Genomic DNA, 14101 nt, shown 5'->3' with positions numbered 1-14101 from the left:
AGGCTCAGCACAGAGCTTGTACACCTGAAAACGTGCTGCATTTTTTTTTCCAGTTATAAGAACAATCAGCATTTGTTACATAAATATATGAAAATTTTGGCTTAATTAAGTCAAGCTTTGAGATTTTATTTTTATGTAATAGGCTTGAACATACTTGCACTGAAAGCAAAGTCAAAAGTCCTATTTTATTCATTACTAATGAAAAGTGCAGCGTAGATTCTGTGAGACTGACAGAATTTTATATTAAAGGGCTGTATTAAAAGGAATATTTTAGATTCTAGATGCTCTGATTTTTCTGTGTATTTATAAAAATAAAATGATCCTTAAATACTTCATCAAAGCAGTTATTTGGGGCGGTTCTTTTTAAACAAGTCAAACTGAAGAGTTTTCTTTGTGATGTTTCACAAATACATATCACTCATAAATATTAAATTAAAAAGGATTTTTCTATCTGGGAACAACTTTCAGATCTACCAGCATATATCCTCAGAAAGATACGATTATAACTCTGCAGAACAGCTAGAAGTTTGTTACTGTGACTCCTAAAGGATGGCTTGGTCGTTAGGTTGCTATGTTTAGATATGTTTGAATTCTCTTCCAGACTGAGACTCTGACTTCCCACACCACTTTGGTTAATTGTTAAATTCACCCATTGTTTCACACCATCATTTATAAAATGAACTATCTTTTTCCTACCTAAGAAGTTGTTATGAAGGCAAACCCATTAGTGATTACAAGGTACTTGGATGTTAGAAAGGTGAGGACCTAGACAGACACTCTGATTTTTTTTTCCAATACACCTTTCTCAGCCCTCTTTCTGTTCCACTTGATCATAAAGCTGAATATATGATGTAGGAGTCATGCTGAGCAGTTGTAAATGTGGGATTATTAGCACTGTTGCCTTTTCTCCTTAAGGAGATGATGATGATCTGTGTGGGAATAAGCATTTATCCCAACAGAAAAAACCAGAGGACTAAGGAGAATACAGAAATGACCTGTCAAGTGACTTTCTTTTCGCAGCAGTAAGTATTCAGTTTCATTCTAGTTAGATATCACCTGCTTAATGCATCTTTTTATACTTATTATATTGTAAAGATATTGAATTAGGCCTTGAAGGGCAAAGGGACTTGTTAGGTCAGATTAAAAACTGGCTTGTTGAAATCTCAAAGGAAGAGTCCCTAATACAGTTCTTTCTGCTGCTGTTGCTAAAAGCTGAAAAAGATCCAATTAATATTTGCAAGATGCTGCTGATGGGCAGCCTTTTAGCCTCAGAGTCACGCACGGCGCAGTATTCGCAGGCAGTCAGGAGCGCCGTGGAAGAAGCATTTGTAATATTACGAAATAGCAAAAATACATGTGAGAAAGAAAATGAGGGCAAAAATACAGTGTCAGCAAGGACAACGACCTGTCTCATCACAGCGCATCTGTGCTTAGGAAGAATACAAGCATTTTTCATGTTTGGGTGATGACTGCATGACTCATGCCTAAAAGTGATGCTTCACGGTCAAAGCTAACCCATGCACAGCGGCTTTATGCTGCCTTTCGTCCCTCCCCATGCCAGGACTCTGACAAATAGGCTTTCTTGGGTTTTGTATAACATTTTCTGGCCCTTTTCTGTGCTCAGTTGCGCCTTAGGAAGGAGGAAGACAGACGACCATGGAGACCCAAGGACAGAAACCTCCTATAAGAAGGACAGACTGTAACTAGAGCCAGGCCTGCCAGGAGCCCAATACACAGAAAGGGCCCATCTATACTGCTGGCTGTGACAGTGTACAGCAACAGCAGCGGGCTCTCTGGGGAGCTGGGAGGGTGTATCAGTGCCCACGGACTATTACACTGTCACAGCTATGCTGTTTTCAGTGCTCAAGCAGGCTGGACGTAGCACAGACACACTGTAGATTTGCAATGCCCCCAAAGCTCGAGATGCCTCCAGCTTCCCACTGACAGCTTCTAAAGGATGGCTCGCGTAGCTGCTCCAGCAAGTGTTTGCCCCATTGAGTACTTAATGTTGCAGCGAAACATTTAATCACACCATATGAGGGGCAAACTCAATCTGATTAAAGAAGAAAGGGTCATAACTGGGGGGAGTGTAACACCACTTCTTCACTGACCATTAGTTTTAATGGCATACCGGTAATATTTACTAACTAGCTTAGTCTCAAAGGCCCAGTCTCATCTCATCTACTCTAGCCATCCTTGAAGTTTGAATTGGAGTTAGTCATCTCCTCTCCCAATAGCTAAGAGAGAGAAAGGAAGCTCTGATGGGCAATTCACTTGCCTGAGAATTACCCTCCAGAGGGGCGTATCGTTCTCCACTGATGACTGAGGAGACCTAGACAACTAGGTTAGGCGAGAAGCTTAACGCTAGATGCTTTATATGGCTAAAGTTTGCTGAAATGCACCTGGGCCGCAAAGAGTTGAGTTTCTGCTCTGCAGTTTCAGGCTCACAAATGCTAGAATCTGCCAGATCTAAGGGTGTTTGAGATCTGTGTTTTGTGTCTGTTGTATTCCCCTCTTCCCTCACCCCGCAGGCTGGCAATCTTAATGGAAATTACAAAAGACAAAGCAAGATGGAACCACAACAAAAAGATAAACCTGTTGCAGTACAATGTAGGGAAGACTATGGAATTGAAAAATGTAAGAGCAACTGCTGTTTGTACAGTGCTCAGCTGCAAAGAAACAAGAGTATTCTTTTCGTTCAACATGCATTGTCTGAGTGTCCATTAAATAAAAACACTTGTAAATATTACAGTTAAAAAGCGGACCTGAATAACAGCTACAGCATACAAAAATAAAAGCCATTTTCATTTGTAGTTATCCAGATGTCTGCTGCTGTAGCTGCTGGAGTTCTGCTATTGGCCAGGAGGATCATTTGGTGCTTTTCAGGCAAAGAGAAAAGAGTCAGCAAAAACCTAGTGAGGGATACACTTTAAAGATAACAAAAAAAGATAAATGTATCCAGGCTGGCATTTTCATTAAAAGCTTATTCTCTCCGAGATGAACAAAATCTGTGTGCATGTGTGTATGTCGTTAGGGATGGACCCAACATATACCTGAATCTGTGAACTGTGTGTAATGTCAGACAAAATACCTAAGCACTTCTATACACCTAACAATGACTCCAATTAAAATTTCACTAGCTTTATTAAAAAAATAACAACAAACCAACCACAACAAAGAGACCCAATGGGCAAAGCAAGCACATAAATGGAGAAGGGAGTACTTAAAATAAGTGAAGTAATGAAAATGATTGTGACAGCCGTATGCACACAGAGTATACATTACATAATGTGCTATTGTTTGCACATTTATATTAATACTTGAACACCGCATGTTATAAATGTATAAATGTAAGTGATATGGCTTTGTCAGTACACGGTCCAAAGGAAGGCTGTACTGAAGATGGAACACCTAGGAACAGCCTAACATTCTAAAAACTGCTACAGGAAAAGAACGCTTCTAAGCTTACACTGATTTCAGCAGTCTTGCACAGATAGAAATTTGCTACTGACATGTCAGCTTTTAAGCTAATACCCTTTGTCAGTGCAGAAAAAACATGCAGAAACTACTCACTGTAACTGAATGCAAATGGATGTTAATTTGAGGCCAATCCTTCCTCACTTCCAAAATGTATGAGACGATATCGCATCACATTCTATACCATATAGTAATTGTTTCTCTTTTGCATCTCGATTTCCTCCAGCCTCACCAGTTAAAAGTAATAGGAATATGCCTTAATTACTGCATGCAAGAAATAGAAGCTAATGAGTTGCATTCCTTATAGGGTAAGATAACCCATAATCACCTATGGTCACTTTAGAAAAAACCAGTGCATGCATCCAAATCTAACTTACAGACGCATGCACACACATGCAAAGGGTAATGATCGCAAGAACTGAGGATGTGCTGCTACTGCCTACTAATAGGTGTTCCCCAGTATCAGCTCCCACAGAGTTCTACACAATTTGCCTCTTTTAGTAGTACCTCCTCCAGAAACTGCAGGTGAATTACCTGAGAGGCAGTTCACCTCCGTGTGCTGAATCAAACATGAACAAAGCTAAAACGCTGATTGCAAAAATGACATTTCTGAAAACGCAACTCAGTTTGCCCTAAAAAATCTTGGGAGTCCCCTTTGGAAAATGTGAATTTTCTTTACAGGGGACACAGAAGTAGCTCGCCCACATGAGTCTATCAAATTGTAAGAACTACATTTTACATTACTTTCATTTTATGTTGCACGTAGGTGGCAATGCTTTCACAAGACAGTACATGGAGTGACCTGAATAAAAGACGCAACTATGACGGATTCATTCTTTAACAAAGTCTGTCCTTAGAAATGACTAAACTGGTCCGACCACAGAAGTTGTGGAATAATTATACTTTAGTTAGGTAATATACATTGTGCCCTTTACAGCCAGAAGACTACCATCTGGTCAATTAAACACTTCTCTTCAAAACCTTCTATGGACTGCTGCATGAGATTAGCTACAAAAAAAGTAGTTCTTCACTCTGTATATAAACCTCCTTTTCCAAACATTTGCCCAGCTGCTTCTTGAACTGATAACACAGTATTTATATGACCAGCTTTTTCACTTTTCCATATTCTAACCTACCCATTGTGTGAAAAAATGCCGCCCAAATTCCGTATCCGCTTGTGTCCTCCTTAGTTTCAGTCAATGACCTCTTGTTTTCAAATTAGTCACTATCTCAAGCTGCTTACTGACATCAATACATTCCTTTCAGGGTCTTCTAACGCTCTATGGGGACCCCCCTTCATGCTCCCTTTCCCAAGGAATAGCCCATGTCTGATCAGTCTTTCTTCACAATTCATTTGCCCCAAACCCTGAATAATTAGGATTGCTTTCTACCACACTCTCCTAGTCCCAGTTATTTTCCAATAAAATCCCCAGAACAGCAAATAACTCAAGAAATATGTCTCTCTTAGAGTAATCCTTGACCACTAAACTATTTAAAGAAAAAAGAGGAGAAATTACACCAACAATATCTGCTTTTTGTGTGAAATCTCTATATGCCATAAAGGAAATCATGTAAAAATGCAGTCCATACGACATACGCTAGGAAGCATAAACCAGCAACACTTTCCCCGTGGTCACTAATTCATTTCACAACAGAACCTTGTAAAACACGCTAGTTTTTAATCTTCATTTTATGAACTATTAATTAATGACTCTATAGTGTCAATAATGCGTTGAAAGCTTTAAAGCTTTATGTGTCAAAATGTGTTTTGCAAAGGAACCAAACACTGTTCCAAACAGCTTGTTTTAAATGGCGAGAGTTGCCTAAGCATCACAGACTGGACCGTAAAAAACTGCCCTATACATTCCCTGTGCACTTTTGCATGTAGCTGGGGGCCCAGCTCTCATTGTGATTAATTATCTGCTGGGAAAGGCTGCAAGAATGAGCACTATTTGCCTAATTGTGTTTCCAGGGTAACTCATTACATAAAAGTTACAATACATAAATGCAGCTCGTTTGTAAAACCAGCCTTATAACATATGATATGTTTACATGGACACTAAGAACGTCCTTCAGAAATTGAAACAGCAGCCTTTCAGATTTACATGGTTAGCATTATTGCTGTTGAGAACTGAGGTGGTCTTGTGGATAGCACAAGAGTGCACAAAGCAAAACTTAATTTTTTGCCTTTGCCAGCCTGAATTTTTTTCCTTTTTCCTAGAGATAATAACCTATCTCACCCAAATTTCAAAGACCACCAACGTGATCAATTCAACCTTAGATCATGAAAACAATTAAATTTTTAAGTCCTGAATTTTTCTGCTGTAAATTTTCTACAGAATCCCACCTACTTCTAATCCCACTTCTTGCACTCTTACCATTAAATACCATTTAAAAAAGAAGTAATCTTTGTTTTACACTATGTTCTCTCAACTACTGTATGACATGTAGTACATGAAGTTATATTTTCATGGGAGAACTGGATCCTGGGCTGAAGAAATATTCCCTTGTTCACCAAGAGCATGTCAGAAACAGTCTGCTCTAGACTTGTATTAGCACAACCAAACAATAGAATTTTCTCAGACAGTGCATAAGGACTCAAAAATAAGCAGACTGAATCCATTTTAACACAAATATGGGCAAGTATTTTCTTTCATAAAATCCCTTCAGAGAGGAGCTAGCCCCACAACTTCATTATGATTGTTAAATCCACACAGCAGATAAGCAAAACCCCAGCAAGGGTTCAGATTAGCCAAAATCATTTGATCACGATGAGTCAGAAGGCGAATTAAGGAATCTTTTGTTTTGGCTTAAAATGTCACGGTATAAACTGCATCTGCTCAGGAGCTGACTCACAAGACTCGCAGACAATAGGGTAGCGGGGGCAAGGCGAGGACTTGGGGAGATAACCTCCGCAACCAGCCCAGGCCAGAGCGTGTGTGCTCATCAATTATAATCCAAGCTTTTGAATGCGAGAGAATAAACTGTTGGTTCGGCTTTGCTAAATCAAATCTTTTTACTGGGTTTTAGAATTTGGAAATCAATACTTTGAAAGGATTTTAAAATTCATATTCGCCTTCCCTTTGACTCATCTCGTTCCAGCTAGTTCAAACACAAGAAAATGGATGGTCAGCAAACCCCAGGCAGCTGCTGGCTGGATTAATATCTAAAAATCAAACTATTATCTACACTATCCAAGACTCTCAGTTCAGAAAAATGAAAGTGGGAAGACTCATAATCTAATTTTTTTTCTTTTTCATGCCAGAAACACTCAATAAAAATATCTTGCAATATATCAAACTTTTAGTCACTACAATAAGCCTGCAGGAAAGACAAGAAATGAGAAAATTCTCAAATTTTCTCTAGATCACGCAAAAAGAAAAAAACCTGATCAGCTCAGAGTTACTGTGAGTTTGCGGTGAGGAAGGACTATCAAGTAGACTAAATCTACATCGGTTTATCTTCCCTAGTAACAACAGATAAAACTTTAAATGCACAAAAATGCTGAAATTGTCAGCAAAAATCAGCCTCAGAAGAACAGTCTCTGTCAAAAATCCAGCAAGCATTGTTATCTACAAAAACAATCCATTGTCATTTTCTGTATTTATTTAAATCGTGGAAGTGCACGTGGAGTTGAAACAAATCACTTTGCAACTTCTCACTCAAAACTAAAGCATGTCCTAAGCTGTCAGGGAAATGAGAGGTCTCTTGGTAACTGTCTTAAAATTGTAACTCCCATGTAAAAGTAGTATCATAGTGAAATAGTTATCATAGTTAAATCACGTTAAATGGTGTTTAAACGTGTTACTGTAAGGCCAGATTCAACACTGTTTCATTTTTGTTACTACTTTGATGGGTGTAGGATCAGCGTCTTGTAACTGCTCTGCATATGAATCTAGCATGAAAAATAATTATAGTGATAAACTACATGATCAATAGCAGCACTAAGTTACTGGAACAACTAAACAAAAGGATACACTCGCATTCAAAACTTTCCGCTGACATGACACAGGAACGATAGCACTGAATAGACACTGTTGTTCCCTGACTGTTTCAGTATCTAATAAGATTATTTAATGCAGTGGCTTGGAGTGAATGCACAGACGCAGCCATTACATTTACTGCACAGAGGATTGTAAAAATCATCAAAAACCCAACGCTGTGCCAGGCAAAAGGCAGTCTGGCAGGCCGGTGTCTTGCAAGGGCACTGAAACAGGGTGCTTGTCAGAAATGTCTTTCCTGCTTTCTCGAAGGGGCTGGGGCTGTCAGACCGACGTGGCGGGTGTCAGGCACAAAATCCTCCCCAGCTTGGTTTCTCCTCCCCTGCTTTAGGCCTTGGGAACAGGCCCCTTGCTGGTGGTTTTCAGCATCCAAACTAATACGAGGGACGGCAACAGGCAAGACAGTAGAAGATATGAATTTATAATGCGTTTAATAGACTAAGTATTAGCACTAATTCAATGAGCAGTAGGGGAAGAAATTGTAAATGACAAAGGCATTTAGAGTTAACTGTCTAAGAGAATGCAGGGAAGTAAATCACTCTGTGAAAAAGGAGCTCCTTTTCCCAACCTACCCTATTAAAAACCCCACTAAAGAGCCAAGGCATTTATTGATTGCTTTCTACTTTCCCACTGCCGAAACTAAGTACTCCTCTATTTACTTTGATTTAAAAATGCATTATTGTCTACTTCCTAATAAACCACACAGTGGAACAAGAAACTCAAATTATTCTAAGTTTATTCTTAAAAGTCCATTTTTTTGGGGTGTGTTTTTTTTTTTTTGAAAGACTGAAGGCCTTAATCCTTAAAAGCCTTTTTGAAAGAAATGTTACTAGATGCTGGCCTTGCAGCTGGGCCCAGATTGAAAGTGCACTTACATTTTTATGTTTAGCGCTGAAGGACTCTGAAGTTAGCCCTCGCACTCCACATAAAAGCTTTGGAAAGGGCATTCTTTGCCACTCGTGCAATTCATTCTCTAAGAAAAGGAAATGGAAAGAAAGATTTCATGTCCAGGGCTTCAGGCCTTTGATCATTTGATGAACATTGGATCCTCAACCTGGGCCTCCAGCTTCTCAGGCCAGACAAAGAGGGCCCTGGCCGCACAGGCTGGGCCCCGGTTCCCGCCCGAACAAAACCCTTGGCGGCCGCACAGTGTGACAGCCTGGGAAAGGCCCACCTCAGCAGGGCTGAGATGCCCGCTCTGCCCTTTGATCTCTCATTTAAACCCCAGCCAAAGCACCAGGTCAGGGGATTTCGCGCCGCACACCCCCACGGGCAGAGGGGAGCAGGTCAAGAACAAAATGGGGGTGACCGATCTCCGAAAAGCCCTGTGACGCCTTTCTCTGGCCAGTTTCACATGACTTGTCTGGTATTGTTAGGCGCTAAGCCCACACTTAAAATGGAATTTGACATTACATGGTACAATGGAGTCAATAAATGGCATTCTTCAGTGCTTTTACAACAAAGTCAACCCTCCCTTAAGTGGCTGCAAGCCCCAAGCTAGAAAATACTTCTCATTTACTTCTTTATGTGAGTAAATTGCATATACTTTAAATCTATTTTTTATTACAGCTTCTCATTGCCGATGACTGAAATGAGACGAACAAATACCTAACAAAGGTCTATACTAATTTTACGACGTACTATTGCTTCTATTTTTAAAGACTAGGTTGTCACGTGGCATATAACAAGCATTGAAAATATCTCCGTATTCCTTCACAGAGTAAAAACCTATTTTCCAAGCAGCCTGAAAAACTAATCTCATCCCACTGAAAAATTTATTTTCAGTACACTTCCAAGTAGAAGGCAAACACACAACTTCTTTTAACATCAGCAGCAAGTTCCACATGATGCTCGCAGGCAGAAAATTAAGTCCGTGTTTGATGAGATGTGTTAGCAGAATATGGAGAGAAAAAACCACTAAACTCTTCTTTCTAAAGGGACAGGACACCACTATGTCCTACAGGACTGGGATATGCAGGATGCAAAGTATGGAGTGTATTTTTAAACTACATATAAAAATATGTCAATCTTAGAAGACTTTAAACAACTGTAAAGCAATTAGAACTTAAAGGACTAATCGTTGTTTCACTATGTAAATTAATACATGTTTTTACAATTAATCCTTTTTCTTTAAATACAAACACATATGTGCATAATGCCAAATCAAGATGGCTTACGAACTCATCTTAAGAAAGGCAAATAGCTATATTTTTGTTTATTTTCAATCTCACAAGATTTCTCTTCCTCTTAAACTGCAGTTCTATGAAAATGTGATACAAAGATGGCCAAAGGCATGGGAAAAAGGTACAGTATACAAATAAAGCGGACTATTATGGTCTTTTTAACATATGGTCAGGTTTACATGCCCACTTTTACCCTCCTTCTTTCTGAAGACAGCATCAGTACTAAAAATTTGGTTACGTCCTAACATACAAAGATTATTTCAGGGCATCTCAAGTACTTCCGACCATGAACCATTTACCGATCAACAGAAAGTTAAGGAATGGCCCCAACCTCTAGAGAATATAGACTTCATTTTAAACAAACAACAGTATATATTTATGCTGACAGATGATTTCCCACTTCATAAAATTACATCTCACAGATAAGGAAACTAAGCAACACAAAAGCTAAATAAATCGTTTAATATCGGAACAGACAGTGCAGAGCTGGGAACAGACCATTAGCTGATTTATTTTCAGTCCTCTGTCTTGTTCACTACAGTCTTTTTCCTCCTAAAAGACAAATGTGTGGCGCACATGAGGCCCTGTCGGTGCTATGATGGCAATATGCAGCTACAAAACAAAAAGTAATTGCGTTTGACCATCGTGCCTGGGTAGGTGACAGCAGACTGGGCAATAGTCACGAAGCAGCCCAGGACCTAACTCATATAACCACTAAATAAGGACTGTACAGCCCCAAGGTATCTTCTTCTAAAAACTATAATAACTATTTAAAATGATAAATTAAAAAAAATCATATACTTCTCAACATCACGAAGACATTCATGAAGCATTTGCTTTTGGGTTTGTTGTTTAAAATTGCTATGAAAATAAAACTTAAGAATGTTCAGGAAATAGTACAATTTGCCTCCAATTTATTCTCAGATTTTCTGTGAATATTGCTCCCCGCGTTGTCATGGCAACACAAGCACATCTTTCAGCACCGAGGAAGTAACAAGCCTTTCCATTCTCACCTTTGGCCATTTTATTGAGAACCATGTCAATTAGAATGTAGGTTCCACTTCTTCCTGCACCATCGCTGCCAACAGAAAGGGAAAAAGAAAAAATAAAGCCTATCAATGTGCATCTGGATTCAACATGAAGGTACCTGCCCTTAATGTTATACTGTTACACATGAGGGGAGAGGACAGAACGAAGGGCTAAAGTAGGATACTGAGAGGGGGAGAAAAAGCTTGCATTGAATTAACACAGGCTGTTCACGGAACATTAACTGTTACCCTGCATGGATAATAGGGCTCTGTTTTGATTTTTTTAAACCAAGTTGTGCTTATGCAATAAAAGCATTTTAAACAACAGCGGAGAAATCAGCAATCCTAGTACAGGGTACCATTTCTGTTCCAAAAGCCTACATATTGTGAGCTTATAGTCACTTGTATATGAGATCAAGAACCACAGAATAAGCTAGACCAGAACGTTATCCAGAATGGTCGCCAAATGTTGCAGACTGCATTTAAAGACAGCAGTCAGAGGCAATGCATTGAGAGACCTGTCCAAGAACCAAAATATTTGATTACTGAGGGACTGCAATCTTTCTTCACTACAGATCATGAGTGGTTTGTTTTTTCTTTTTACCTTCCCCTTCAATTCTTCTTTAGTTGCAACCTCAAGAAAAAGTATTATCGTGTAATTCCTAAGAAACAGCTTTAACTTTCATGCATCATCAGCCCTTCCTTAGAGATGTGAGACCAAGCCTTGGGAGGGTGAAAGCTCCCTGATCTGAATGCAGCTTGTGCCCTTTTCAGAGAGCAACGTGTAATTGCCAGCATGATGCTCTTTTAGAGCTGCTGTTAGCAAACATAATTAAGACTTTAAGTAAAAGCTTTTTATCTTTCCCTCCCCAAAATTTTTACAAAGGTGCATGTGTGACCAATTAGACTGGTATGTAGTTTTATTAATTAAGCCATTATTTTTATTGATAGCTCAATTTGTGTACAAGAATTAATGAAAGGAAAAATAATAGAACAGCGTGAAGCGTGTTACTACATTCTGTCTACAGGCAGGCTATGAAACTTAATTTTTGTTAAGTCTCTGTAGACAGAGGGTTTTTTTCTTTCCGTTACTAGATCACTGCTTAGAGAAAAGGAGGTAATGGTAATAATTTTTTTTTCCCTATGTCTATGAAGGGAACAAAGACACAATCTTATTAGTTAAGCTGAATAATGAGAGACAAGGCAGCGATCAGGCACAATAAAAACAAAAACTACTGAGCGGATGGTAGACATTTCCATCCATCACAGTAAGGAATGAGGAAGAAACTTGAAGGTCCTTCACGCTGCATCAAATGTTTCTTTTCTCAGGCTTCCCGACCGTAATGCAAACAAGCCTGCCCCAGAGCATTCGCCTCCCCGTGTCCAGCGGAAGGTGACTCTGTGGAGCCGCAGGTGAGGAACGTGTCCCCTCCCTCCTTGCTCCCACCCAGAGTGGAGTGCCACACGTCAAAAAACCTGCCTCTCTATGCAGGGCTAGTTTTCTATCTCCCTTATCTACAAGAGTATCTTCAATAAATAAGTGCAACCTTCACCTTATAACAGACTCTCCAATGGCAAAACCAAAACGTGAACGCTACGGTAAAGTTTTCCATTGACCTGCCCGAGAGCTCTCATGTGCATCTATCAGACTGTCAATCCTAAAAATAATCTGTGTTTAAAGGATTACTCAATCTCCACTCCCTGACATGGCCTTCTTCTTACCATGATCACTAAAAGCAAGCAAAGAAAAAATAAAACATAATTAAGTATTCATAAAATAGACTAAATTGTGAGTGAATGCAAGGAACCACTAAACATTTTGAAGAAGATTTAAGAAACTCAAGTGCTATTTGTATTGGGAAGGGTGGCCATACATTGTTCAGTCATGACACAACATCTACGAAAACACAGGAAAGGATAATTTTATTATGAAAACAGATGCTGAGTATTAATTAGCATTAAAACCCAGTTCAATTACATTTAATACCTTCAGCCTACCTCACTACCTGTTTAGTGATTCATCTAAAGCTTTAATTTGCCCATTTTGTTTACATCTATATTAAACTCTTAAACATACAAATCTCTCTAAAGCTATTTTAGAAATTGTACTTGCCTGCAATGAACAACTACTGGACAAGAGCGACCCCTGTAGCACTTGTTTACTTTTCTGAAATAAAACAGACACAAAAAATTAATTAAGCATATTACATACTGTTTCCTTAGCCAGCTGTCAAAAATAAGCAATAAAAAAAGGAAATATTGCAGTCTTTAAAGAAACAGTTAGGTTGATAGTTTCCTAATACAACAAGCAGTTGTTACATACATAGTCTTGTTTAAAGTTTGCTTCTGCTTTGCTGCTGTAGAAACCCCTGACAACATCTCATTATCGCTGTGGGCTAGGCAAAATAAACAATCTTTTATCTCAAACGTCTCATGTCTTAGCTCCAAAACTAAGACTAGCTTGAGATGCTTTGATTTTGAAGCCAGCTTTGACTTCATGAGCTTGCTCAAAGAAATATTAACGGCCATCAAACTGAATCCAAAATTAAAAATGGCCATTCCAGTATACTTTGTGCAATGTGTGTCAATTTGTAAAACTTGTTCTCCCCAAACAGGCAAATACCGAATCTCCTGAAAAGCTTCTCACAAAATTCTAAAATGTAATCTATTGTGGTAAAAATAACTAAAACCATCAGTAAGCTTTACTGCTTTGGATCCAGTGCAGAAGTCTTATATAGTTAATATTTACACATTGTTGTCTCCTATAGCTTCCTGGTTAAACATTCTCAGTGGCAAGAAAATATATGTGAGGTCAATCAATGAAAGTGCAGCTATAGAACAGGTCTGCTGGTATGTAAACTCAGTGAAGGAAGTAACTAGGGCTGAAGCAAAGCAAGACAGTCTAAGAACAGAGCCCACAAAGTTGGTTTAAACCTATTTAAATTGCTTTACAAAAACAAAAATCCCAAACCCTCTCTTCTGCTCTAGGATGTATTTTGCATGTCAAGTTTATTACAGGCCCAAAAAACCGTAAAATATGCACACATATGTTAACAAGGCAAGCTGAACAAAGGCTAAAATGGGAAAGCATTGCTTCAAGAAATCAAAACCTTTCACTCAATTTTCTTGAGGAGATGTTTGACTTTACTGGAGCTAGAAGGTCTCTATGAAACCATTTCACAGGGCAGGTTTCAGGGGGTGCCCAGACACTCTAATAGTCCCCAGGTCAGTGCAAGCGTTACATAGGATGCTGACTACTAAACTGAAGTGAGCTGCTGGAATTTGGCAACCGTGGTACAGTGTTATTACGAATTTTAAAGCATAACTAACCTACTGAATCATTTAGTTCTTGGCTGTTCAACTATTCACTAACATCTGTGCTGTGAAAACATGCATGTATCTTTAAACATTG

At 39.0% G+C, this 14101-nt stretch overlaps 1 protein-coding gene across 2 annotated transcripts in view; it reads right to left on the bottom strand.

The window, feature by feature from the left end:
* Positions 1 to 14101, bottom strand: part of PTPRN2 (protein tyrosine phosphatase receptor type N2) — a 707013-nt gene that overhangs the window by 16491 nt on the left and 676421 nt on the right. For both annotated transcript variants that reach the window (XM_075419758.1, XM_075419759.1), the window contains 2 exons: positions 12803 to 12856; positions 10675 to 10739 (listed from right to left, as the gene is read on the bottom strand). In XM_075419758.1, the coding sequence (XP_075275873.1) occupies positions 10675 to 10739; positions 12803 to 12856 (119 nt within the window). The remainder of the gene's footprint in view (positions 1 to 10674; positions 10740 to 12802; positions 12857 to 14101) is intronic.

This window comes from Opisthocomus hoazin, chromosome 4 (genome assembly GCF_030867145.1).
Source record: "Opisthocomus hoazin isolate bOpiHoa1 chromosome 4, bOpiHoa1.hap1, whole genome shotgun sequence".
Taxonomy (NCBI): domain Eukaryota; kingdom Metazoa; phylum Chordata; class Aves; order Opisthocomiformes; family Opisthocomidae; genus Opisthocomus; species Opisthocomus hoazin.
This window is presented reverse-complemented; position numbering and strand designations above follow the sequence as displayed.